Raw genomic sequence first — 24664 nt, forward strand, 5'->3', positions numbered from 1 at the left:
CCCCTTCATTGGCAGGCAGATTCTTAACCACTGCGCCACCAGGGAAGCTCACTAGTTAAACAATTTACTCATAGATTAGCTCTCCCTCTGTCCCCTAAACCCTGGTGTAAACTTGACACCAACTCTAGAGTTTCATTTTTTTGTGTGTTCCCAGTGCCTGCTGTATTGTATAACACATAGTAGATGCTCAATAGATGTATGCTGACCACATGAGAACTTACCAGACTTCATCTAATACATATCTAGGATGTATAGTTCTGAAAGGGAATGGCCGTAATTTTTATAGCTTGGTTGTATTGATTCTTTTATCTGCAATATAGTCTGTTAGTTGCTTCTTTAAAAAAGAAAACCCATGGTCATAGTAAATCCACTCTTTGATCACGTGAACTTGTATGATATAAGCACAGACTATTGCCATTCATATCCTGTGTTTTCCATGTTAGTTTCTGACAGGGAGATGTATGGAGTAGCTAATGTGATTATCTTGTCATGTCTTCTAGCACTGTAGTCCTTTTGAAATTTTAATAACATTAATTGTATGTTATTAAATTTTTTTTTCTTATTCTGTCTTAGGACTCTGTAATAACAGGTTCAAGTCCTACTCCTTTAAAGCATCCTGAGAAAAATCAGAAGAAACTTCAGTGTCTGAATGATGTGTTAGGAAAAAAACTTAACAAGACTCCTAAAAATGTCCCTGGTAATCAGATTTGATAACTTGATGATGAACAGTAGAATGTTTTGGGGGGATTATATTGTTCTGAATTTTAATTTTATCTCATTTTGATTTAATCTCTTGTCTTATAAACTATAACCTTTTAATTATATTAAATATTTCTATTTTAATGAGTAAATGAGTAAAGTTATCATGTAGTGAAGAGTTTTACAAAAGGTAACTGAGTGTATTTTAAGTGATTGCATTTCTTTGTATCTATTTAGCCTCAGTTAGCTTAGTGGTTCCCGAAGCTGACTGATCATCAAAATCATCTGGTAAATTTAAAAAATTTTTAAATCCTTAGGTCCTTCCCTAGACATACTGACTGAGAACTCCAGAGGTGGGTTGTGGGAATCTGTAGTTTAAAAAGAAGCTCCCAAAGAGATTCTGATACTGATTTTGCCAGGTTGAGAGATCCGCTCATTATAGAAAATTTTTTAATTAAAAAAATTTTTTTTGAGTTTTAAAAGTAGCTAGAGGTAAGTGGAGATGATGAACCTTGATACTAACCTAAGCATTTATTTTTCTAAGGAAAAGCGAAAGTCGCGCCTTTATTTCTTACTAGAAAGACTCAGAAAACAGCTGTCCTTGGTTTTGATGAAAGCAGGTCAGTCTGATACAAACTTTAAAATGTCAAACTATTTCATGGAATGTATTTTGCATTCATTTACTTTGATGAGAAAGCATTTAAGTTATCATTTGAAGCTTTGATAAATCCATTTTAACAGATGACAGTATTGACAGTCCTACAACTGCAATTTGAAGTTCTTGGTCTTTTGCAAACATTTTGTGTCCATCTCTAGACAAAACAGTGGGAAAATAAACAAGCAAACCAAAAATAGCAAAAAGCTGATTTATGAACTTGTTCAGTAAATATTTAAATACCTACTATGTAGCAGGTGCTGTTTTTGGTACTAGGAATATTATGGGGAATAAGACACATTCCCTGTCCTCAGGAGGCTTATACCCTAGAGGAAAGGCAATCTCTGATTAAACATTAATTGGGCCAACAAATGAAAAATTGCAGTGTGCTAAGAAGGAGAGGTACAAAGGTCTATTAAAAGTTTGTTGAGTAGATTTGGTCTGGTCAGGAAAGGATTTTCTGAGGAAATGACATCTGAACTGAAGGATGAGCAGGAGTTCATCAAGGGGAGGAGCAGTGTTCCAGCCAGAGGGACCATCTACAGAGTCCCTGTGGCTGGAAGGAGCATGGTAAATACAGGAGGTTGAAGGAATGCCAGTGTGACTTGAGCATAAACAGCACGGGTGAGAGAAATGAGATTACGCTGGAGAGGTGGCTGCCAGCCCATGTGGGTAGGGCCCTTAGGCCGTATGAAAGAATTATGTCACTATGCTAAGAGCAATGAGAAGCAATCAGAGGGTTTTAAACAAGAGTGTGGACATAAACATTTGGATTTTGAAAGTTTAATTTGACTGCTGGATTCATTTGGCTCTTGTACAGAGAATGGGATGGAGGAGGGATTAGAGTGGATGCAAGTGTTTGGGGGTGAGATGATGGAGGTGTGGACTCAGGTGCTGGAGATGACGTATGAAAAGATTTTAGGAGATAAATTTAAGAACCCTTGATGATTAATTAGACACGGGGGCTGGGGGTGGGAGAGACGAAGGTAGAAGGATGACGCTTAAGTTCTGGTCTGTGCCAGTAGATGGCGTGATGGAAGAAGACCAGGTTTAGGGACATGAGTTCAGGTTATTTTTTTTTTCCTGTTTCAGTTTTATTGAGGAATAATTACATATTGTTAAATGCACAAATCTTAAGCATACAGTTTTGATAAGTACACTATATCAAGATATAACATCTTTCTTTTACTCCCTAACGGTTACTTACTCTTTTTCTGTATCACCACCATCACCACCACAACAAAAGGTTACCACTATTCTGATTTCTATTACCATCAATTAGTTTGACTTCTGTTGCCATGGGTTAGTCTTGTCTGTTTTAGAGCTTCACGTAAACTTTATATATATAGTTTTGTGCCTAACTGCTCTTGCTTAGTACACATTTATTTTTTAAAATCAACTTTATTCAAGCTTATGATCAAGGTATAATGTATAATGTACAAGGTATAATGTATATAATAAGGTATAATGTACATACAATCATATGCACCCATATTAAGTAAACAGTTTGAGGTTTAACAAATGTACACATCTGTGTGATCGCCACCACAATAGAGAACATTTCATCACTCAAAAATTCCCTTTTGCCTCTTTGCAGTTCATCCCTGCCTTCCACTCCCAATGCCATGCAACCTGTGATCTGCTTTCTGTTGGTATCGATTAGTTTGCCTTTTCTAGAATTTCATAGAAATGAAATCATACAGGAGGTACACTTTTGTCTCTGGCTTCTTTCAGTCAAAGAATATCAGTAGTCTATTCTTTTTTATTGCCGAATAGTATTCCTTATACGAATATATTTACCACAATTTATTCTTTTATTGGTGGCCATTTGGGTTGTTTCCAGTATTTACCCATTTACTCATGGATTCCTGTTTTATTCTCTGGGTTTTAATCCATTAATAATTTTAATGCTCAAATTGCTTCTGATTTGGCCATTGGAAGCCCTTCAGCTTGGTTTCTATGCCCCTTTGACACATACTCATCATTTATAGAGCATTTCTTACTTTTTTGAACACAGAGATATTCCAGGCTCATCTTTTATTTGCCCTGCCCCAGCTCTGTAATTAGCCTCTTCCGCAAGGAGCCCTGGTTCCTTTTAGTGGAGGTGCTTATTTTACCTAATGCTCCTGAGGTATCAGTGCTTCTAGGCTTTCTCAGCAGATAAAGCTAGGAAATACAGACACACACACACACACACACACACACACACACACACACACACACACACACACACATCCAAAACTGTTTCTAACTGTGTATGTAATATATGTGTGTATATTTTTTATTAGTACCTTGTACCCCCTCCTTAAAGTTTATCTTCCACTATAGCCACATACTAATATAGCTACTTCACCCATCTTTTCGTCCTTCCCTCCAATTAATAGTCAAAAAGGTACACCTCCTCTTTTCTGAGATTAAGCTCTTCAGTCTGGCTTTAGATCTCATCTTTTCTTCATTTCTCTCAAATGGGAAAGGAATAGAAATTTTTGAAGCCTCTTCTTGATTACCAACCCAAATTTCAGTTTGCAGAGAATATTACAGTCCTCGCTCTATATATGGCAGGCTAGGAAGGGTGTGTAAGCCCTGACACACCAGCACCACGCTCTCTCTCCCCTCCGCCACTCCATCATCCCATCCTCCTTTACCCTTTCACCACCTTCCCGCTAAAGTCAAGATTCTTATGATTAGCAATACAAGATAAGCCAGGTGAAACTGAGACATCAATAATAAGGGCCTTAAGGTTCTTGCTATTGTATTGGAAACAATATTACCTTAGAAGTTCTTGTATTAACTTTTAGAAATGTGGCACTGATTTTGTTTTCTGATTATAATATAAATGTATGTATAAATAAAAGAAAAAGGAAGACAAAGACATTTTGGTGGATGTCCTTCAAGACATTATTTTCTGTATATACTTATTTTTATTTAATTTTTTTTTTAACACTGAAAGACTTTCGTTTTTACAATAAGCAGAAACAGAATTTGGCCAGCTAACATCTCAGGTAGCTGATTAAATTTTTTCAAATAAAATTAAGAAGTATTTATTGTATAGTTAGTTTATTTTTTTAAGTGTTTATAACCTTAGCTCTCCTTTTCTCACATCATTTTCTTAAAAGTCAAGATGCAGCTGAAAAGCCTCAGGCTTGTGATGTGCAGTTTAAAGCAAGGCGTGACTTTCTAATGAGTGGTTTGCCAGATTTGTTGAAACGACAAATTGCAAAGAAAGCTGCTGCGTTAGATGTGTACAATGCAGTGAGTACCAGTTTCCAGAGCGTTGTTCATGTTCAGCAAAAAGATGATGGTGAGTTTATTACTATGAAACATTTTTAAATGTTAGTAGTAATATGAAACTATGTAAGTTGGTTTAAGGTGAGACAAAGGTTTAGGTATAATTCTTATGGGGATTTTTGTGGGAATTTAGTGTTTTATCCTCTCTTCTTCAGCCTTGGACTGAGGAAGGGGGTGGGGAAAGAAAGCCAAAGGCATCCTCAGCCCTTACCCCTGATGCCGGGGGAGGGCAGGCACATGTGTGGGCCCTTAAGTGAATGCTGTCCAGACAGGTGCTGTGTTCTAAAAGGAAGGCAGTTCCCTTCTGAAATCATAGCCTGTGTGTGAACAGATTATCTAAGAATTTCTCAGAGGAGCTCCAGCCCTGTCTTTGTCCAGTCTGCTGTTCACTGTTCAAGGGAAATCTGTTTGCCTCCTTTCCAGAACAGCTTGTGCTGCTTAGTACCACAGAAGTATCTTGTGCACTATCTCCTGGAATTGGTAACAGGGAGCAGTGCTCCATTGCTCTAGTTCGCTCTTTTCTCACATGCACCGTGCACGAGAGCAAGCTGTTTGCCCAAAGCCTTGTAAGGTGGTGTTAGCTTGATCCTGAGCTAATTCTCTTTGGATCCAAGTGCTATGGCAACCACAGTCCTACTTACTTATGTAGTTTTTAATTACTGATAATGTACAAAGCCTTCTATCTTTGCTTTGTTGTTGTTCCTACCTAGAGTTTTTGTCAGCACAAAAACAGTTATATTCTCAGCTGGCTTTGTGGTTTGGTTTGGTCTATTCCCTCTACTCATGAAACGTTCACTGTGTTCTGTTCTCCTTTCTTTTCCTTTTATGTTTCTGACCTTGATAGTTTTTGAGTTTTGTTTAGCCTCTCTTTTATGGGGAGCTTCCCAGTCTTTCTAGTAATATTCCACTTTTCCTTTTTTCCCAGTTCTGCTATTGGCCATTCTGTTGATGAAGCCTTTCTTGTTACTTTTACGAGTTCAGTTCTTTTTTTTACATATTTATTTATTTAATTTTCTTTTTTGCTGTGTCGGGTCTTAGTTGCGGCACACGGGATCTTCGTTGTGGCACGTGGGCTCCTCGTTGCAGCGCGCGGGCTTCCCTCTAGTTGTGGCGCGCAGGCTCCAGGGCACATAGGCTCTGTAGTTGTGGTGAGGTGGGCTCCCGAGTGTGTGGGCTCTGTAGTTGGCGCATGCAGACTCTCTAGTTGAGGCGTGCAAGCTCAGTAGTTGTGGTGCGTGGGCTTACTTGCCCCGTAGCATGTGGATCTTAGTTCCCCGACCAGATCGAACCTGCATCCCCTGCATTGGAAGGTGGATTCTTAACCACTGGACCACCAGGGAAGTACCTAGTTCAGTTTTATAAAGCATTTTCTAATAGTACGTTCAATTATAGAAGTTAGTTATGCTTTTCCTTAGGATCATGCCCACGTTCACCTCGTAACAGAATCTGGATTTCAGGATGCTAACTCCCCCTGAAATTTTTAACCTGATTAGCAAGGTTGATTTAAAAAGGAAAGAGGGCTTCCCTGGTGGCGCAGTGGTTGAGAGTCCGTCCGCCTGCCAATGCAGGGGACACGGGTTTGTGCCCTGGTCTGGGAAGATCCCACATGCCGCGGAGCGGCTGGGCCTATGAGCCATGGCTGCTGAGCCTGCACGTCCGGAGCCTGTGCTCCACAATGGGAGAGGCCACAACAGTGAGAGGCCCGCATACTGGGGGGGGGGAAAAAAAAGGAAAGAAAATATGCTAATATTTGCTTATTTTTAACAATTGGGAGGGAAGACTGGGTAATTTTTATGAATTGTATTTGTTGGAGGTGAGGGTATTGTTTCCTGTATACTCATTTGATACTTTTGTGTTAACTATATAGTTGTTGTCGAGTCTTCTCAGGTTTATTTAGTTGGTATTTGATAAGTGGATAAGGGTATGGATGAAGGTAATTTTTTAAGTGTTTATAACCTTAGCTCTCCTTTTCTCACATCATTTTCTTAAAAGTCAAGATGCAGCTGAAAAGCCTCAGGCTTGTGATGTGCAGTTTAAAGCAAGGCGTGACTTTCTAATGAGTGGTTTGCCAGATTTGTTGAAACGACAAATTGCAAAGAAAGCTGCTGCGTTAGATGTGTACAATGCAGTGAGTACCAGTTTCCAGAGCGTTGTTCATGTTCAGCAAAAAGATGATGGTGAGTTTATTACTATGAAACATTTTTAAATGTTAGTAGTAATATGAAACTATGTAAGTTGGTTTAAGGTGAGACAAAGGTTTAGGTATAATTCTTATGGGGATTTTTGTGGGAATTTAGTGTTTTATCCTCTCTTCTTCAGCCTTGGACTGAGGAAGGGGGTGGGGAAAGAAGGCCAAAGGCATCCTCAGCCCTTACCCCTGATGCCGGGGGAGGGCAGGCACATGTGTGGGCCCTTAAGTGAATGCTGTCCAGACAGGTGCTGTGTTCTAAAAGGAAGGCAGTTCCCTTCTGAAATCATAGCCTGTGTGTGAACAGATTATCTAAGAATTTCTCAGAGGAGCTCCAGCCCTGTCTTTGTCCAGTCTGCTGTTCACTGTTCAAGGGAAATCTGTTTGCCTCCTTTCCAGAACAGCTTGTGCTGCTTAGTACCACAGAAGTATCTTGTGCACTATCTCCTGGAATTGGTAACAGGGAGCAGTGCTCCATTGCTCTAGTTCGCTCTTTTCTCACATGCACCGTGCACGAGAGCAAGCTGTTTGCCCAAAGCCTTGTAAGGTGGTGTTAGCTTGATCCTGAGCTAATTCTCTTTGGATCCAAGTGCTATGGCAACCACAGTCCTACTTACTTATGTAGTTTTTAATTACTGATAATGTACAAAGCCTTCTATCTTTGCTTTGTTGTTGTTCCTACCTAGAGTTTTTGTCAGCACAAAAACAGTTATATTCTCAGCTGGCTTTGTGGTTTGGTTTGGTCTATTCCCTCTACTCATGAAACGTTCACTGTGTTCTGTTCTCCTTTCTTTTCCTTTTATGTTTCTGACCTTGATAGTTTTTGAGTTTTGTTTAGCCTCTCTTTTATGGGGAGCTTCCCAGTCTTTCTAGTAATATTCCACTTTTCCTTTTTTCCCAGTTCTGCTATTGGCCATTCTGTTGATGAAGCCTTTCTTGTTACTTTTACGAGTTCAGTTCTTTTTTTTACATATTTATTTATTTAATTTTCTTTTTTGCTGTGTCGGGTCTTAGTTGCGGCACACGGGATCTTCGTTGTGGCATGTGGGCTCCTCGTTGCAGCGCGCGGGCTTCCCTCTAGTTGTGGCGCGCAGGCTCCAGGGCACATAGGCTCTGTAGTTGTGGTGAGGTGGGCTCCCGAGTGTGTGGGCTCTGTAGCTGGCGCATGCAGACTCTCTAGTTGAGGCGGGCAAGCTCAGTAGTTGTGGTGCGTGGGCTTACTTGCCCCGTAGCATGTGGATCTTAGTTCCCCGACCAGATCGAACCTGCATCCCCTGCATTGGAAGGTGGATTCTTAACCACTGGACCACCAGGGAAGTACCTAGTTCAGTTTTATAAAGCATTTTCTAATAGTACGTTCAATTATAGAAGTTAGTTATGCTTTTCCTTAGGATCATGCCCACGTTCACCTCGTAACAGAATCTGGATTTCAGGATGCTAACTCCCCCTGAAATTTTTAACCTGATTAGCAAGGTTGATTTAAAAAGGAAAGAGGGCTTCCCTGGTGGCGCAGTGGTTGAGAGTCCGTCCGCCTGCCAATGCAGGGGACACGGGTTTGTGCCCTGGTCTGGGAAGATCCCACATGCCGCGGAGCGGCTGGGCCTATGAGCCATGGCTGCTGAGCCTGCACGTCCGGAGCCTGTGCTCCGCAATGGGAGAGGCCACAACAGTGAGAGGCCCGCATACTGGGGGGGGAAAAAAAAAAGGAAAGAAAATATGCTAATATTTGCTTATTTTTAACAATTGGGAGGGAAGACTGGGTAATTTTTATGAATTGTATTTGTTGGAGGTGAGGGTATTGTTTCCTGTATACTCATTTGATACTTTTGTGTTAACTATATAGTTGTTGTCGAGTCTTCTCAGGTTTATTTAGTTGGTATTTGATAAGTGGATAAGGGTATGGATGAAGGTAATTAACATAATTTTTCTGTTTTTCTTTAGGGTGCCATTTGTGGCATTTAAAACCACCCACTTGTCCTCTCTTAACTAAACTTAAAGAACTGAATACTAAAGTAATAGATCTCTCAAAATGTGTCATGGCTCTTGGTGAATTTTCAACATTGAATTCAAATTCAAAAAGTAATAATTCTGCTGTTGTGGTAAGTATGAGAGCGCTCATCCATTGTAGGAAGTTTCCTTCATATCTTTCAGAGGGAAAAAATTTTGGATATTTACTGTTGTGACCTAAAAATTCATCTCTTCCTAGAGTCCAATTTTAAAAAATAAATCCCAATTGAAGTACATACCTGTTTTAAATACTCCTAGAGCTTTAAAAACATACTAAGAATTAATGATAGCCAGTTTCAAAAGAATATTAGATTATATAGCACATTTAGATACTTTATCAGTCAGAATTATAATCTAATAAATGTGTAAAATACAATTAGTTGAAAAGAAAGAACAATAAAAATATGAACTAAGGGACTTCCCTGGTGGCACAGTGGATAAGACTCCACGCTTCCAATGCAGGGGGCCTGGGTTCGATCCCTGGTCAGGGAACTGGATCCCACATGCATGCTGCAACTAAGAGTTCACATGCCACAACTAAGGAGCCCTCGAGCCGCAACTAACGAGGCCATGAGCCGCAACTAAGGAGCCCTCCTGCAGCAACTAAGACCTGGTGCAACCAAATAAATAAACAAATAAATATGTATTTTAAAAAATGAACCAAGTCCTTCTAAAGCTGTGCAAATGCAGCTTTGCCATCGAGATTGTATTTAGTGACTAAAGCTAACCCTACAATGACATAGACTTATAGACAGAAAGTAGTTGGTAGTATTCTGATTAATATTAATGGACAATGTGGGTTTAATTGAGCATTTTATTCTTTATTGCAGTTTGTGGGGAGAAGGAAGGATTTGACTGAAGAAGTACGAAATCTTTTGCTGGAGGAAATTAGGTGGTCAAATCCCGAGTTTTCTTTGAGGAAATACTTCCCTTTGCTTCTAAAAAAGCGAACTGAGCACCAGGTACTTTCCAAGTGTCATCGTAAACAAGGTTAGTGATAATTATTATTTCTGTTAACATTTCAGTTTTGAAAACACTAAGCTTAGCCATTGACTCTTGGAAGTGGTCACCACCGAGAGAACATTGCTTATGGTTGATAGGGAGAGCTGTTCAATTAAAGTAAAGCAACTTGTGTGATACAGTGTTAGCCCCTGCCAGCTTCCAGAGTTGGCAACCCAAAGACAGCTTTAATTATGTTAAAATACTAATAATTTATTTAAGGGAAGCCTTAGATGAGGTAGTTTATATAGCCCGTACAAAAGGCAATCTAAATAACAATATATCCAGCTTGCTTTCAGTATGCCACATTTGATTCTTGCGTTTTCATTTTATAGATAAGGCTATTGGATATTTTGAAGTCGTATTAAGATTATTGGGTATTAAAATTTGTTTTTTGTTGATTAATAAGCACATGCATTTCAATAATTCCCCAAATAGAAAGTCCAAAACTAGAGCCCAACGTCAGTCGAAAAGAAACCAAAAGGAAACGAGTGGAAATGGAAAATCATAAATCCAAAAGAAAGAAACCAAATGAGTATTCAGAAAGTCCAAAAAAGATAAGTGGGAAACTAGAAGAACTTGACAAAAGAAACAACTCCAGTGGGATAAAGCTAGATTCTTCCAAAGGTTTATTTCCTAAAACATCCAGGAAGAAACGAACAGCTTTGAGTACAAGGTGTAAAGTGGAAACAGAAGCCATAGAAGATTCTGATATTCTGATAATAGATGGTGACAAGTCTACATCAGAAGTATCTTCTATTCCAGGTAAATTAGACTTTCTCCCTCTGGTCCTAGAGGTTTTTTTGTTTGTTTTTAAATTATCGTTTTTCCCCTGTCTCTTAATATGTGCTCACTGCAACATTCAAACAAAATAAGAAGTGGAAGCCTCACTGATTAGAGTTCTCCAGTTAACCACGTTTAACAGATTGCTGTTTGGTCTTTGATTTTTCTGTGCTTCCCCAAAAACATATGCTTTTTTAAAAACCTGGAGACTTCCCTGGTGGTCCAGTGGTTAAGACTGCACGCTCGCAATGCAGGGGGCCTGGGTTCAATCCCTGGTCAGGGAACTAGATCCTGCCTGCTGCAACTAAAGATCCTGCATGCCGCAACTAAAAATCGCACATGCCCCAACTAAAGATCCTGCATGCTGCAACTACAAAAAAGATCCCGCATGCCGCAGTGAAGATCTCGCACATGGCAACGAAGATCCTGAGTGCTGCAACTAAGACCCGGTGCAGCCAAATAAATTTAAAAAAAAAAAAACAACCTGGGATCACACTCTACCTATTATTTTACACCTGTTTCACATATTTTTGACATAGTCCCATTTGGTTACATAGCTTTTCTGAAACATTCTATTGAATTAATTCATCCATTTAGATTATGTTTTGATAATTTGTACAGCAAGTCTCTATATTTTTTAAAATTAATTATTTATTTTATTTATTTTTGGCTGCGTTGGGTCTTCGTTGCTGCGTGCGGGCTTTCTCTAGTTGGGGCGAAAGGGGACTACTCTTTGTTGCGGTGCGCAGGCTTCTCATTGCGGTGGCTTCTCTTGTTGCGGACCATGGGCTCTAGGCGCACGGGCTTCAGTAGTTGTGGCACATGGGCTCAGTAGTTGTGGCTCACGGGCTCTAGAGCGCAGACTCAGTAGTTGTGGCCAGGCTTAGTTGCTCCGCGGCATATGGGATCTTCCCGGGCCAGGGATCAAACCCATGTCCCCTGCATTGGCAGGCGTTTCACATATTTTTGACATAGTCCCATTTGGTTACATAGCTTTTCTGAAACATTCTATTGAATTAATTCATCCATTTAGATTATGTTTTGATAATTTGTACAGCAAGTCTCTATATTTTTTAAAATTAATTATTTATTTTATTTATTTTTGGCTGCGTTGGGTCTTCGTTGCTGCGTGCGGGCTTTCTCTAGTTGGGGCGAAAGGGGACTACTCTTTGTTGCGGTGCGCAGGCTTCTCATTGCGGTGGCTTCTCTTGTTGCGGACCATGGGCTCTAGGCGCACGGGTTTCAGTAGTTGTGGCACATGGGCTCAGTAGTTGTGGCTCACGGGCTCTAGAGCGCAGACTCAGTAGTTGTGGCCAGGCTTAGTTGCTCCGCGGCATATGGGATCTTCCCGGGCCAGGGATCAAACCCATGTCCCCTGCATTGGCAGGCAGATTCTTAACCACTGCACCACCAGGGAAGCCCTTTTTAAAATTTTTCTTGGAGCATGGTTGATTTACAATGTTGTGTTAGTTTCAGGTGTACAGCAAAGTGAATCAGTTATACATATACCTATATCCACTCTTTTTTTAGATTCTTTTCCCAGATAGGCCATTACACAGTATTGAGTAGAGTTCCCTGTGCTATACAGCAGGTTCTTATTAGTTATCTATTTTATATGTAGTAGTGTGTATATGTCAATCCCAATCTCCCAATTTATCCCTCCCTGCCCTTACCCCTGGTAACCATAAGTTTGTTTTCTACATCTGTGACTCTACCTCTGTTTTGTAAATAAGTTCATTTGTACCCTTTTTTTTAGATTCTACATATAAGCAATATCATATGATATTTATCTTTCTGTGTCTGACTTACTTCCCTCAGTATGACAATCTCTAGATCCATCCATCTGTCATTTTTTAAAACTATTTTCATGCATTGACTCCACTAAATAAACTATAGATTCCCTTACCCCACAAATTCCACTGGGGTTTTGATTTTGCATTAGAATGTAGATTAATGCCACGTGGTGCGGCCAAAAAAAAAGAGAGGGAGATGTATACCACAACGTAGATTAATTTGGAGGGGACTGGCATCTTCCTACCTCTTCTCAGTTGGGAGTGTAGCATCTCTCCTTTTACTCAGGCTGACCTCCTAGAATGTTTTAATGTATCTTTTTAGTTGTCAAGAAGAGGCTCCATGAAAATTATGCTGCATTTGTTCTTTAGATTATTTCTTACAGTACAAATTATTTTTCATATTTTGTGTTTCTTGAGTGATTATTAAAATTTTTAATGTATACTTCTAAATCTTATTGTCATAAGACTTTATGGTGGTTAGCTTTTAAGAGGGAAGGGTTGGGGCTTCCCTGGTGGCACGGTGGTTGGGAGTCCACCTGCCAATGCAGGGGACACGGGTTCAAGCCCTGGTCCGGGAAGATCCCACATGCCGTGGAGCGGCTGAGTCCGCGAGCCACAACTACTGAATTCCGTGCACCTAGAGCCGGTGCTCTGCAACAAAGAGAAGCTACCTCAGTGAGAAGCCCGCACACAGCAACGAAGACCCAATGCAGCCCAAAGTAAATAAATAAAATAAATAAATTTTAAAAGGGCAAGTTTAAAAAAAAAGAGGGAAGGGTTTTGATGTGAAAAATTTTTAATGTAATGTTAAGTTTTGAAATTGCCTTTTTGGCAATTTGTAAATATAAATATTTGTACAAATACTTATTGTTACATGAAACAATAATGTAAATGCCTAAGAATATATGTTTATGCCAAGAAACAAAATAGTTTAATATATATTTTTTGCTTTAGATTCTGGAACTGAAGACATGCTTTGGACAGAAAAGTATCAACCTCAGAACTCCGGTGAACTCATAGGCAATGAGCTAGCTATTAGAAAGTTACATAGGTTGGTAAAATTTGTAAAGGAATTGAGAAATAGTTTATGAATCTAGTTTTACTATTTATTTTATTTGTACTAAAATCTAGAAATTATAAAGTAATACATCACAAGGTAAAATCTTAAAAAAAAAAAAAAAAATTTTCAGTGAAAAGTAAATGTACCTCTTTTCTCCTGTTTCTACTCCCTAGAGGTAAATGACTATTTAAAGTGTCTTGTAAAACCTTCCAGAAAAATTTTAATGCATATATTTGCTCCTTTCTTCCTAACAAATAGGATCATATTACTACTAATTCAGGTAATAATCCTTTGTCTATAATTCCCACCTCCAAAGAGTTCTGGAAATTTAAAGTTTATTAACTTTGTTATATAAAGTTTATTATAGTCTTTATCAGTCCCACTTAGTAGGAGTTCATATTTTTTTAACTAGAAATATTCAGTGATTATGGATGTACTGCCACAGACCCACTAGGGGTATTATGTTTTATGTGGTATATGTACCAAATTACATTTCTAATATCTGAAAAATTCTGAATTCTAAAACTCACCTGGCCCAAAGGAATTGGGACTCATAATAATAAAATCTTTGAGATTGGCATTGTTCTAAGCACTTGATCATGCTTAGCTCATTTGATCCTTAGAACAATCCTATGAGGGTAAATACTGTTCCTCATGAGGAATGAGGCCCAGAGAGGTTGAGTTATTTGTCCAAGGTCACACAGCTAGAAAGTGGTGGAGCTGGAATTTAAACTTAGTCTAGCTCCAGACTAGAACTTAATCTTTCTACTCATACTTAGCATTGTATCAATATATTAGACAGCTTTCATGTCACCATACAATCTACTCCAGTTCTTCATAGTTTCTCTATACTGATTTCTTATGTGAGCATACATACCATAAGGTACCTTTTCCCCTACTGATGTATTTTTAGGTTTTTCCTTTTGGAGGCTAATATAAACAGTGTTGCAGTGAATATCCTTGCACATATTGTCTTGAGTATTTAGGCAAAAATTACTTCATTTTAAAATATACATGTCCATGTAAAATTATTTTACTATATAGTTGATTCAAAAATGTTATGGAGTTCTTAAAAACTAACAATATACCATCACTTCCCCCGACAATCATTTTAACGTATCATCTAAGAGATATCTATATTCTGTGAATTATTTTTATTAACATACATTTTCTTATGGTAGTTGGTTGAAAGACTGGAAAAGAAGAGCTGAATTGGAAGAAGGACAGAATTTGAAGGGAAAAAGAGATGAGAAACAGGAAGGTATTTTGAGTCATTTTTTTCCATTTCACTGAACATTTTTAGAATTAGATTAGCTGAAAATTTTTATAAAACTGCTTGTTTGATATTTTATATTTGGTTTTTTAGTTTTTGTACATTGAATTTCCAACATTTATTGGCAAGACGTTTGTGGGATATGGTCTTTGGGTTTGGTGAGACAGAATTGATGCCTAAGCGATTGTTTTATGTGCATTTGAATGACTTTTCAGATCCATTGGACAGCATAGACTTTAAAGGCAGTTCAGATGATGAAGAAGAGAATCGTCTTTGCAATACTGTTCTTATAACAGGGCCAACAGGAGTGGGGAAGACTGCTGCGGTATATGCTTGTGCTCAGGAGCTTGGATTTAAGGTTAGTGGACGAATGTTAATGTAATAATTACCCTTGAAACAAAAGGAAACATAAGCCATTCTGCCATTTTTTCACATATTCTTCTTTTAGATATTTGAAGTGAATGCCTCTTCTCAGCGCAGTGGTAGACAAATTCTGTCTCAGCTGAAGGAAGCTACTCAGTCCCATCAAGTAGACAAGCAAGGTGTAAACTCACAAAAACCCTGTTTTTTTAATAGCTACAACATAGGCAAGTCACCAAGTAAGTAAATTATTTTCCTGAAGTTGTAATGTTTAAAAAATTAAAATCTAAGAAAAGAATTTTAATAATTAGCATTTTTAAAAAAATAATTTATTTATTTAATTTATTTATTTTTGGCTGCATTGGGTCTTCGTTGCTGCATGCAGGCTTTCTCTAGTTGCGGTGCACAGGGGCTACTCTTCATCATGGTGCGCGGGCTTCTCATTGTGGTGGCTTCTCTTGTTGTGGAGCATGGGCTCTAGGCCCATGGGCTTCAGTAGTTGTGGCTCACGGGCTCTAGAGCGCAGGCTCAGTAGTTGTGGCGCACGGGCTTAGTTGCTCCGCGGCATGTGGGATCTTCCCCGACCAGGGCTTGAACCCATGTCCCCTGCATATATGCCTTTTTCATTTTTCTTGGACTTTATGTTTTAAAACAAATCTCAGGACCATCACATAATTTTGCTCATGTATATATATATTTCAATATGTAGCTCTAACTGATAAGGACTTTTTAAAAAGCATAACCACAATATCATAATCAGACCTAACAAAATTAACTATATACCTTAATTTGATGTAATATGTAGTTTAATTTCAGTTTTCTGTTTCAAATGGTTTGTTCGAATCAGGATCCAAACAAGGTCCACAGTTTACATTTGATTAATGTCACTTAAGTTTCTTTTTTTTTTTGCTTTACGAGGGCCTCTCACTGTCGTGGCCTCTCCCGTTGCGGAGCACAGGCTCCGGACGCGCAGGCTCAGCGGCCATGGCTCAAGGGCCCAGCCGCTCCGCGGCATGTGGGATCCTCCCGGACCCGGGCACGAACCCGTGTCCCCTGCATCGGCAGGCGGGCTCTCAACCACTGCGCCACCAGGGAAGCCCTTAAGTTTCTATTAATCTAACAGCTCCCTTACCCTTTCTTTTCATGTCATTTATTTGTTGAAGAACATGGGTCATTTGTCATAAAATTTCTCACATTCTAGATTTGGCTGATTATATCTTCATGGCATCAGTTAACACATTCCTCTTCCTTGTATTTCTTATAAACTGGCAGTTAGATCTGTGGGGTTGATTAGATTCATTTCCATTTTGGTGCTGGCATACATGCGTAGACGGGACTGTGTGCTTCCTGTGGTGTCATAGGAAGAGATACGTAACGACTGGTTATCCCACTTTTGGTGATATTAAAATTTTTTAAGATTACACCTCTTTCCTTGCGGTGTTAAAATGCCCTATTTTTTAAAAAAATTATTTATTTATTTGGTTGCGTTGGGTCTTAGTTGTGGCTTGCAGGCTCCTTAGTTGTGGCATGCATGTGGGATCTAGTTCCCAGACCAGGGATCGAACCCTGGCCCCCTGCATTGGGAGCGTGGAGTCTTAACCACTGCACCACCAGGGAAGTCCCTAAAATGCCCTATTTTTATGACATGATAGTGATATCTATGATAATTTTTTTCAAGCTCAAAATTTTCACTAAGTTTTTCGAACACCTGTGATATGCAAGGTGTATGATAAGATCTCTGGAGATGAGGATACAAAAAAAGAGTAGGACACAGTCATGGACTGGTGCACATATGCTGGTACATAAAGAAGATCCTGCTCTGAGTCCATATGATAGTAACTAGCACTTGTAAAGGCTAAATGAGGGTGCTTAGAGAGGAGCAAAGGACATGCTCTGGAATAAGTGCCAGGCCACTGTTGGGCTTTTGAAGGGTAGACATCAGCCATTTGTTTTTTAACTTTGTATCCATCTTTCATAGCATATCTAGAAAAACATATCGTTTGCTTGCAGTATCAGTTTACTGTGGGCTAAATTGAAGTTGCACAGGAAAGTCTGTAATGCACTCAATACGTACCGATATCACTTTTTCTCCAGCCTTTTCTGACCTCAAGCAGATGTAGACAGAGTGAATTAAGGGATTATGAAGATTTTTGCTTCAAGAATATATGTTTCTTGGAAAAGAGTATCTTTTCCAAATGATTGGTTTTGCCTTCTATACTGGTAGAATAACTAACAATACAGTAATATTTGACTGTAAAGAGAATGTAGGAATGAAAAAGAATTTTTATACCTTTGCTTTTTAACTGGTAAGAGTAGAAATATACTGTGGATAACTCAATCTTGCCATCTGTTTAATTTTTAGAATATTTGTCTTTAAGTGCAATTTGTTTTTGGCAGAAAAATTAAGCTCCCCCAAGAAGGTTGTTACATCACCAAGAAAACTTCCTCCACCATCACCACAAAGTAGTGGACCAAAGCGAGTACTTCCACCTAAAACTTTGGCAAATTATTTTAAAGTGTCTTCTAAGCCAAAAAATAATGAACAAATAGGAGCACTTCTGGAAAATAATAAAGGTAAGATACTAAATTGGCAGAGGCCCTGATAACATAAAAATATGATCATAGTTCACGAGTTCCTATTGCTATTTATTAAACCTCAGTTACACTGAAGGTCATATATATAGGAGTGTTGATACTTTGTTTCAGTTTTGATAATGGATTTCACTTTGAGTTTATTCTGTGGAAATATCCAGTGTTCTGTTAAAAGTTGATTTTATCTAAAATATTAATGTTTTATTTATGCAGGAATCAAAAATTCTTTTGAACAGAAACCAATTATTCAGACTAAATCTACAAACACAACTAATAAAAATGTCAAAGAGTTTGGGGCTGAGGAACCCAACAGGAAAAATGCAACATCTCTCATTCTGTTTGAGGAGGTAGGCTTACAGAGGTATACATTTGTGATACCTCCTGACAAAAACTTATTCTAAAGATTACTGTATGTTTTACTATAAAGGACTGTAAAATAGCCAAGAAGGTCAGGAATAATTGTATCTATTTCAAATTAAAGTGAATGAAACTGTCAGCCATAGAAGAATTTTTTAGGAACATGATTAATGCAATTCAGTTACTGTTTAGTGTTTGTAGAAATTATTCTGACCCATACTTATCCAATTATAGGTGACTGCATTTTTTTGTTTTTAATGTTTGATAATTTTTTTACCCTTTTTTTTTTTTTTTTTTTCGGTACGTGGGCCTCTCACTGTTGTGGCCTCTCCCGTTGCCGGAGCACAGGCTCCGGACGCGCAGGCTTAGCGGCCATGGCTCATGGGCCTAGCCGCTCCACAGCATGTGGGATCTTCCCGGACCGGGGCATGAACCCGTGTCCCCTGCATCGGCAGGCGGACTCCCAACCACTGCGCCACCAGGGAAGCCCTACCCTTTTAATAGTATAAGACACTGTAAGCTTTCGGCATGGTGTGAAGTCACACTGTTCACAAATTCATAAATTCTGTCTCTAATAGACATATAGTGTATCTACTATGTATACATAACTGATATCCAATAAGTGTATTGTTACTACATTAATATTCTAATAACCATTTGTTCTTAGGTTGATGTCATTTTCGAAGAAGATGCTGGGTTTTTGAATGCAATCAAAACATTCATGGCAACCACGAAAAGACCTGTAATCCTTACAACAAGTGGTAGGTAACCAGTGATTTTACAATTAATTACTTTTGGTTAAAATATTTGGGGAAAGCTTCTAATTTTAGTTAGATATGTTCCTTTAGAAGTCTGCTGGAAAATTAAGTCTGTTTTTTTCCCTAAAGTGAGGAGGCTTCTAGATCTTTTTTTTTTTTAATTAATTATTTTTGGCTGCATGGGGTCTTTGTTGCTGCACGTGGGATCTTCATTGCCATGTGCGGGATCTTTAGTTGCAGCATGCGGGATCTAGTTCCCTGACCAGGGATCAAACCTGGGCATTGGGAGCGTGGAGTCTTAACCACTGGACCACCAGGGAATTCCCTATATATTGTTTTATAACATTCTTTTCTAATATTTGTCATTGCAAATATTCAGTAGAATATCTCTGCTATGGATTTCTGTTGGAAAATGTTTGTGTTAGACTCTACTTAGAAATTGATAGCCCGTTTGATAGTTAATGATTGTACTCTAAAAATATCGATAAAAATCATATTAATCCCAAGTGAGATGGTAGTTTAATTAAAACGTCAAGATGGAAGTTCAATTCCTTAATGATTTATAATTTGCATATTTTATTTTCATTACTGATGAAATATAGAATACTTTCATAGAAAAGTATAACTAGAGAAAGTACCTTAGTGGTCTTAATGTTTAAAAATATGTTTTTTCCCTATAGATCCAACATTTAGTTTAATGTTTGATGGCTGCTTTGAAGAAATTAATTTTAACACTCCTTCACTGGTAAGTTTTGAATTTTGATCAGCATAAATTATATATCACAATTATATAAAAGGTGGTTTATTATAAAATTTAGTTATAATTTTTAAATGTGGTTACTAAGGGGTATGTTAAAATTTCTGTTTTTTAGGAGACTTCTGATTATCTTTTTTTACTTTAAAAAATATCTTTTTCAAAATTCATGTATTCAGATTTTTACTAGACTCCAGTGTTCATTAGGTCGTTTTCATAGTAACCAGTGCTTTACTGAGGTGAAATTTGCATATAGTTAAAAATGCACTTAAGTATACAAATTGAAAAATGTGAACAGATAAACATCCATGTAACCATCACCCAGATCAAAATATAGAACATTTCCATCACCTCCAAAAGTTCCCTTGGGTCCTTTTTAGTCAGCACTCCCCTCTCCACCGGAGATAACCACTATTATTATTATGGTGATGATTTTTAATTTTATTTATTTATTTTTGGCTGTGTTGGGTCTTCGTTTCTGTGCGAGGGCTTTCTCTAGTTGTGGCGAGCGGGGGCCACTCTTCATCGCAGTGTGCGGGCCTCTCACTATTGCGGCCTCTCTTGTTGCGGAGTACGGGCTCCAGACGCGCAGGCTCAGTAGTTGTGGCTCACGGGCCCAGTTGCTCCGCGGCATGTGGGATCTTCCCAGACCAGGGCTCGAACCCGTGTCCCCTGCATTGGCAGGCAGATTCTCAACCACTGCGCCACCAGGGAAGCCCGATAACCACTATTCTAATGTGTATTAACTCAGATTAGTTTTGTCTATTCTGAAATTTCAAATAATAGGAAACATTATGTGTCCTTTTATATCTGGTTTCTTTCATTTAACATTATGTTTTTTAGATTTACTCATGCTCTTCTGTCAGTGGAATTGTTGAATCATATGCATTATGTTATTTTTATTTGTTTAGCTTTTTAAGACTCTGCCAGATAGGTTTCCAGTGCATGAGAATTCTGGCAACTGTTGTCAGTCTTTTTAACTTTGACCATGGTAGTGGTATCCATCTGTGTGTGTGCATGTTTGCTTTCTGTTAATTAGCTTTGAAGTATAGTTTATTTACAGTAAAATACACCCACTTCAAGTGTATGGTTCAATGAATTTTGACAAATGTTACAGAACATGTCCATCAAGATAGAGAACATCTTTATTACTTCCGAAAGTTCCCTTGTGTGCCATTGTGTTCGGTCCTTTGTCCTAACCCCTCGGCCCTGCCGACTACCAGTCTGTTTTCTGTCACTGTAATTTTGCCAATTGTAGAATTTCATGTCAATAGAATCTTATTAATATGTAGTATTTTTTATTAGTTTCTTTCACACACCATAATGCTTTTTCAGATTTGCTCATATTACCTGTGCCAGTACTTTCTTTCCTTTTTTTAAAATAAGTTTATTTATACATTTATATATTTTTTATTTTTGGCTGCATTGGGTCTTCGTTGCTGCGAAGGGGCTTTCTCTAGTTGCGGTGAGCGGGGGCTACTCTTGTCGTGATGCGCGGGCTTCTCAATGTGGTGGCTTCTCTTGTTGTGGAGCACGGGCTCTAGGCACGGGCTTCAGTAGTTGTGGCATGCAGGCTCAGTAGTTGTGGCTCACGGACTCTAGAGCGCAGGCTCAGTAGTTGTGGCGCACGGGCTTAGTTGCTCCGTGGCATGTGGGATCTTCCCGGACCAGGGCTTGAACCTGTGTCCCCTGCATTGGCAGGCAGATTATTAACCACTGTGCCACCAGGGAAGTCCCTTTCCTTTTTATTAATGAGTAGTATTCCATTGTATGGATATACCTTACATATATGAATATGTCTATCATATTCACCTACTGATAGACATTTGGGTTGTGTACAGTTAAACTATTATAAATAAAGCTGCTGTGAATATTCACATTGAAGTCTTTGTCTGGACATATATATTTCCATTTCTTTTACTTAAATACTTGTAGGTAATTGTTGGTCCAATAGACAGAAGAGCCTGACAATCTATTTTCTGAAGTTTTCCAATGATTTGCATTCCCACTAGCAGTGTATGAGAGTCCAGTTATTTTTCACATACTTACCAGCACTTGGAATTGTCCATTTGTTTGATTTTATTCATGTTAATAATTACATATTGGTATCTCCTTGTGGTTTTAATTTGCATTTCCTAAATGACTTATGATGTTGAGCATCTTTTTCATATGTCCCATTTGCCATCAATATTTGTTCTTTGGTGAAGTATATGTTCAAATCTTTTGCCCATTTTTTAAATCAGTTGTTTGTCTTCTTACTGAATTTTAGCAGTTCTTTTTATATTCTAGTACAAGTTTGTATTAGATATGTGTTTTGTAGATATTTATCCCCAGTTTGTGGCTTATCTTTTCTTTCTTTTTTTTGTAAAGAGTAGTTAAAAGTTTTTAATGAAGTCCAGTTTACCAAGTTTTTCTTTTATGTTTATGATTTTTTTTTTTTTTTTTTTTGCGTTACACGGGCCTCTCACTGTTGTGGCCTCTCCTGTTGCAGAGCACAGGCTCCGGACACACAGGCTTGGTGGCCACGGCTCACGGGCCCAGCCGCTCTGCGGCATGTGGGATCTTCCCGGACCGGGACACGAACCCGTGTCCCCTGCATCGGCAGGTGGACTCCCAACCACTGCACCACCAGGGAAGCCCTGTTTATGATTTTTGTATCCTATTTCAGAAATCTTTACCAAACCTAAGCTTACAAAGATTTTGTCTTAGAAGTGTTGTAGTTATAGGTCTTAGATATAGGTCTTTTAAGTTCAAAGTTTTGTATGCAATATTAGGTAATATTAGGTAAGATGTATGATTCATTTGTTTTCCCAATAGATATCCAGTTTTTCCATCACTGTTTGTTGAAGGAGTCTTTTTCTATTGAAGTACTTTTCAGTTTTGTCATATATCAATAGGCTGTGTATGCAATCTTACTCTGTTCTATTTGTCCATGCAACAATATGACATTGTCTCGGTTACTCTAGCTCTTTCGCAAGTTTTGAAATCAAGTAGAGTAGGTCCTCCAACTTTGTTCCTTTGCAAAATTGTTTTGGCTATCACACGTCGTTAATTTCTCTTAATTTTAGAAATTGGTTGTCAGTTTTTACAGTTTATTTATGGTGTTTTGATGGGAATTGCATTGAATATGCATCAATTTCGGGAGAACTGACATCTTAACAATATTGAGGTTTTTGATTCATGAACAGTTTATTAGGAGAGGGGGTTAATTTCTTTCAGCAATGTTTTGTCGTTTTCATTGTACAGACCTTGCACATATTTTGATAAAGTTAGTCCTGGTATTTAATGGTTTTTGATGTCATAGTAAATGGCATTTTAAGATTTCAATTTCCAGGGAATTCCCTGGCGGTCCAGTGGTTAGGACTCTGCGCTTCCACTGCAGGGGGCCTGGGTTCAGTCCCTGGTTGGGGAACTATGATCCCGCAAGCCACGCACCATGGCCAAATAAACAAAAAAAAAGATTACAACTTCCAGTTGTTTTTTGCCAGTATATAGAGATACAATTGATTTTTGTATCATATGACCTTGCTAAACTAAGTTGTTAGTTTTAGTAGTAGATTCCTTAGAATTTTCTGTATTGATGGTCATGTCAGTTAAAACCACGTTTATTTCTTCCACTTTTATTTCTTCCTGTGCAGTCTGTCCTTTAATTTGTTTTTGCCATATTCTAGTGGCTAGTGCCAACATACCTGCAGTATTGAATAGAATTTGGAGTGGCATCTCTAACTTGTTCCTAATGTTGGGGTGAAAGCAGTCATTCTTTTACCATTAAGTATGATATTTGCTGTATATTTTCATAGATGCTCTTTATCAGTTAGGTGAGAGTTTTTATTGTGAATGGTGTTGAATATTGTCAAATACTTTTTCTCCATCTTTTGAGACAATCTTATGGTTTATCTTTTTGATTCTACTAATATGGTGAATGACATCGGTTGATTTTTTTAATGTGAGACCCATCTTGCATTCTTAGGATAACATGGTCATGATGTATTATGTCCTTTATATATTTCTGGATTTGATTTGCTCATATTTTGTTATGGATTTTTGTATCTACATTCATGAAGGATATTGGTGTATAGTTTCCAGGCCATATGAGATAGGTTAGGACTTATTTTTCAGTAGTTTCTTTAGAGATTAAAATATGCATCCTGAGATTTTCATATTATACTGATTTACAGAGAATCTAAGAACCTTGTAGAAATATAAGTCCATTTACCACCTCTCTATCTTTTATGCTTTAATTTTCAAATATTTTATGTTTACACCATTATAAACTCGATACAATGCTCTGTTTTTTGCTTTAGCCAGTCATATATGTTTTAAAGAAATTAAGAGGGTAAAAAGTTGAGTTTATGTTTACCTATATGCTTGTAAATTTTGATGTTCTTCATTTCTTTATGAAGATCTGAGTTTTTCTTTGGTTTTGTATCTCTTCAGCCTGAAGAACTTCATTAGCATTTCTTACAGAACAGTTCTGCTGGCAGTGGATTACATTAGATTTCTTTCAGTTTTTCCATCAGTACTTTACACATGTCATTTCATTGTTTTTTTGGTCATGACTGTTTCTGTTATGTTACATAACAGAACGTCTGCAGAACGTCAGCAGTTTAAAATTTTATTTATTTGCCTCATATGTAATGTGTCATTTTCTTCTAGATGCCTTCAGGATACTCTCTTTAACTTTAGTTTTCAGCAGTTTGCTTGTGATGTTCCTAGGTATTATTTTTCTTCATATTTATACTGCTTGTGGTTCTTGGATATCTATAATCCTTAATTATATATCATTCCTCCAATTAGAGAAGTTTTTAGTCTTATTTTTTCAAATTTATTTTATTTTCCTTTTCTCTCTTTATCCCTTCTGGGGATTTAATTACAGGTAGGTTAGATATTTTACATTGTCCTGCATGTCACTGAGGTGTGCTGTTTCCTCCCTAACCCCGCAGTTTTTTCTGCTTGTACTTCTGCTTTGGTGATTTATATTGATTTATCTTCGAGTTACTGACACTTTTTTCCTGCCATCTCCTTTCTTCCATGAGGCCCATCCACTGTATTCTAATATTACGGTTTTTAGTTTTACAATTTTTATTTGCTTCTTTTT

At 38.1% G+C, this 24664-nt stretch overlaps 1 protein-coding gene across 1 annotated transcript in view; it reads left to right on the forward strand.

The window, feature by feature from the left end:
* The window catches only part of ATAD5 (ATPase family AAA domain containing 5), a 43315-nt gene that overhangs the window by 11076 nt on the left and 7575 nt on the right, over positions 1–24664 (forward strand). The window contains exons 5-18 of the mRNA XM_007106559.4: positions 574–697; positions 1244–1319; positions 4471–4655; positions 8772–8929; positions 9668–9827; positions 10275–10601; positions 13367–13463; positions 14654–14733; positions 14961–15103; positions 15194–15344; positions 17503–17679; positions 17911–18044; positions 18722–18815; positions 19493–19557. Of these exons, the coding sequence (XP_007106621.1) occupies positions 574–697; positions 1244–1319; positions 4471–4655; positions 8772–8929; positions 9668–9827; positions 10275–10601; positions 13367–13463; positions 14654–14733; positions 14961–15103; positions 15194–15344; positions 17503–17679; positions 17911–18044; positions 18722–18815; positions 19493–19557 (1971 nt within the window). The remainder of the gene's footprint in view (positions 1–573; positions 698–1243; positions 1320–4470; positions 4656–8771; positions 8930–9667; positions 9828–10274; positions 10602–13366; positions 13464–14653; positions 14734–14960; positions 15104–15193; positions 15345–17502; positions 17680–17910; positions 18045–18721; positions 18816–19492; positions 19558–24664) is intronic.

Source organism: Physeter macrocephalus, chromosome 14, assembly GCF_002837175.3.
Source record: "Physeter macrocephalus isolate SW-GA chromosome 14, ASM283717v5, whole genome shotgun sequence".
NCBI lineage: Eukaryota > Metazoa > Chordata > Mammalia > Artiodactyla > Physeteridae > Physeter > Physeter macrocephalus.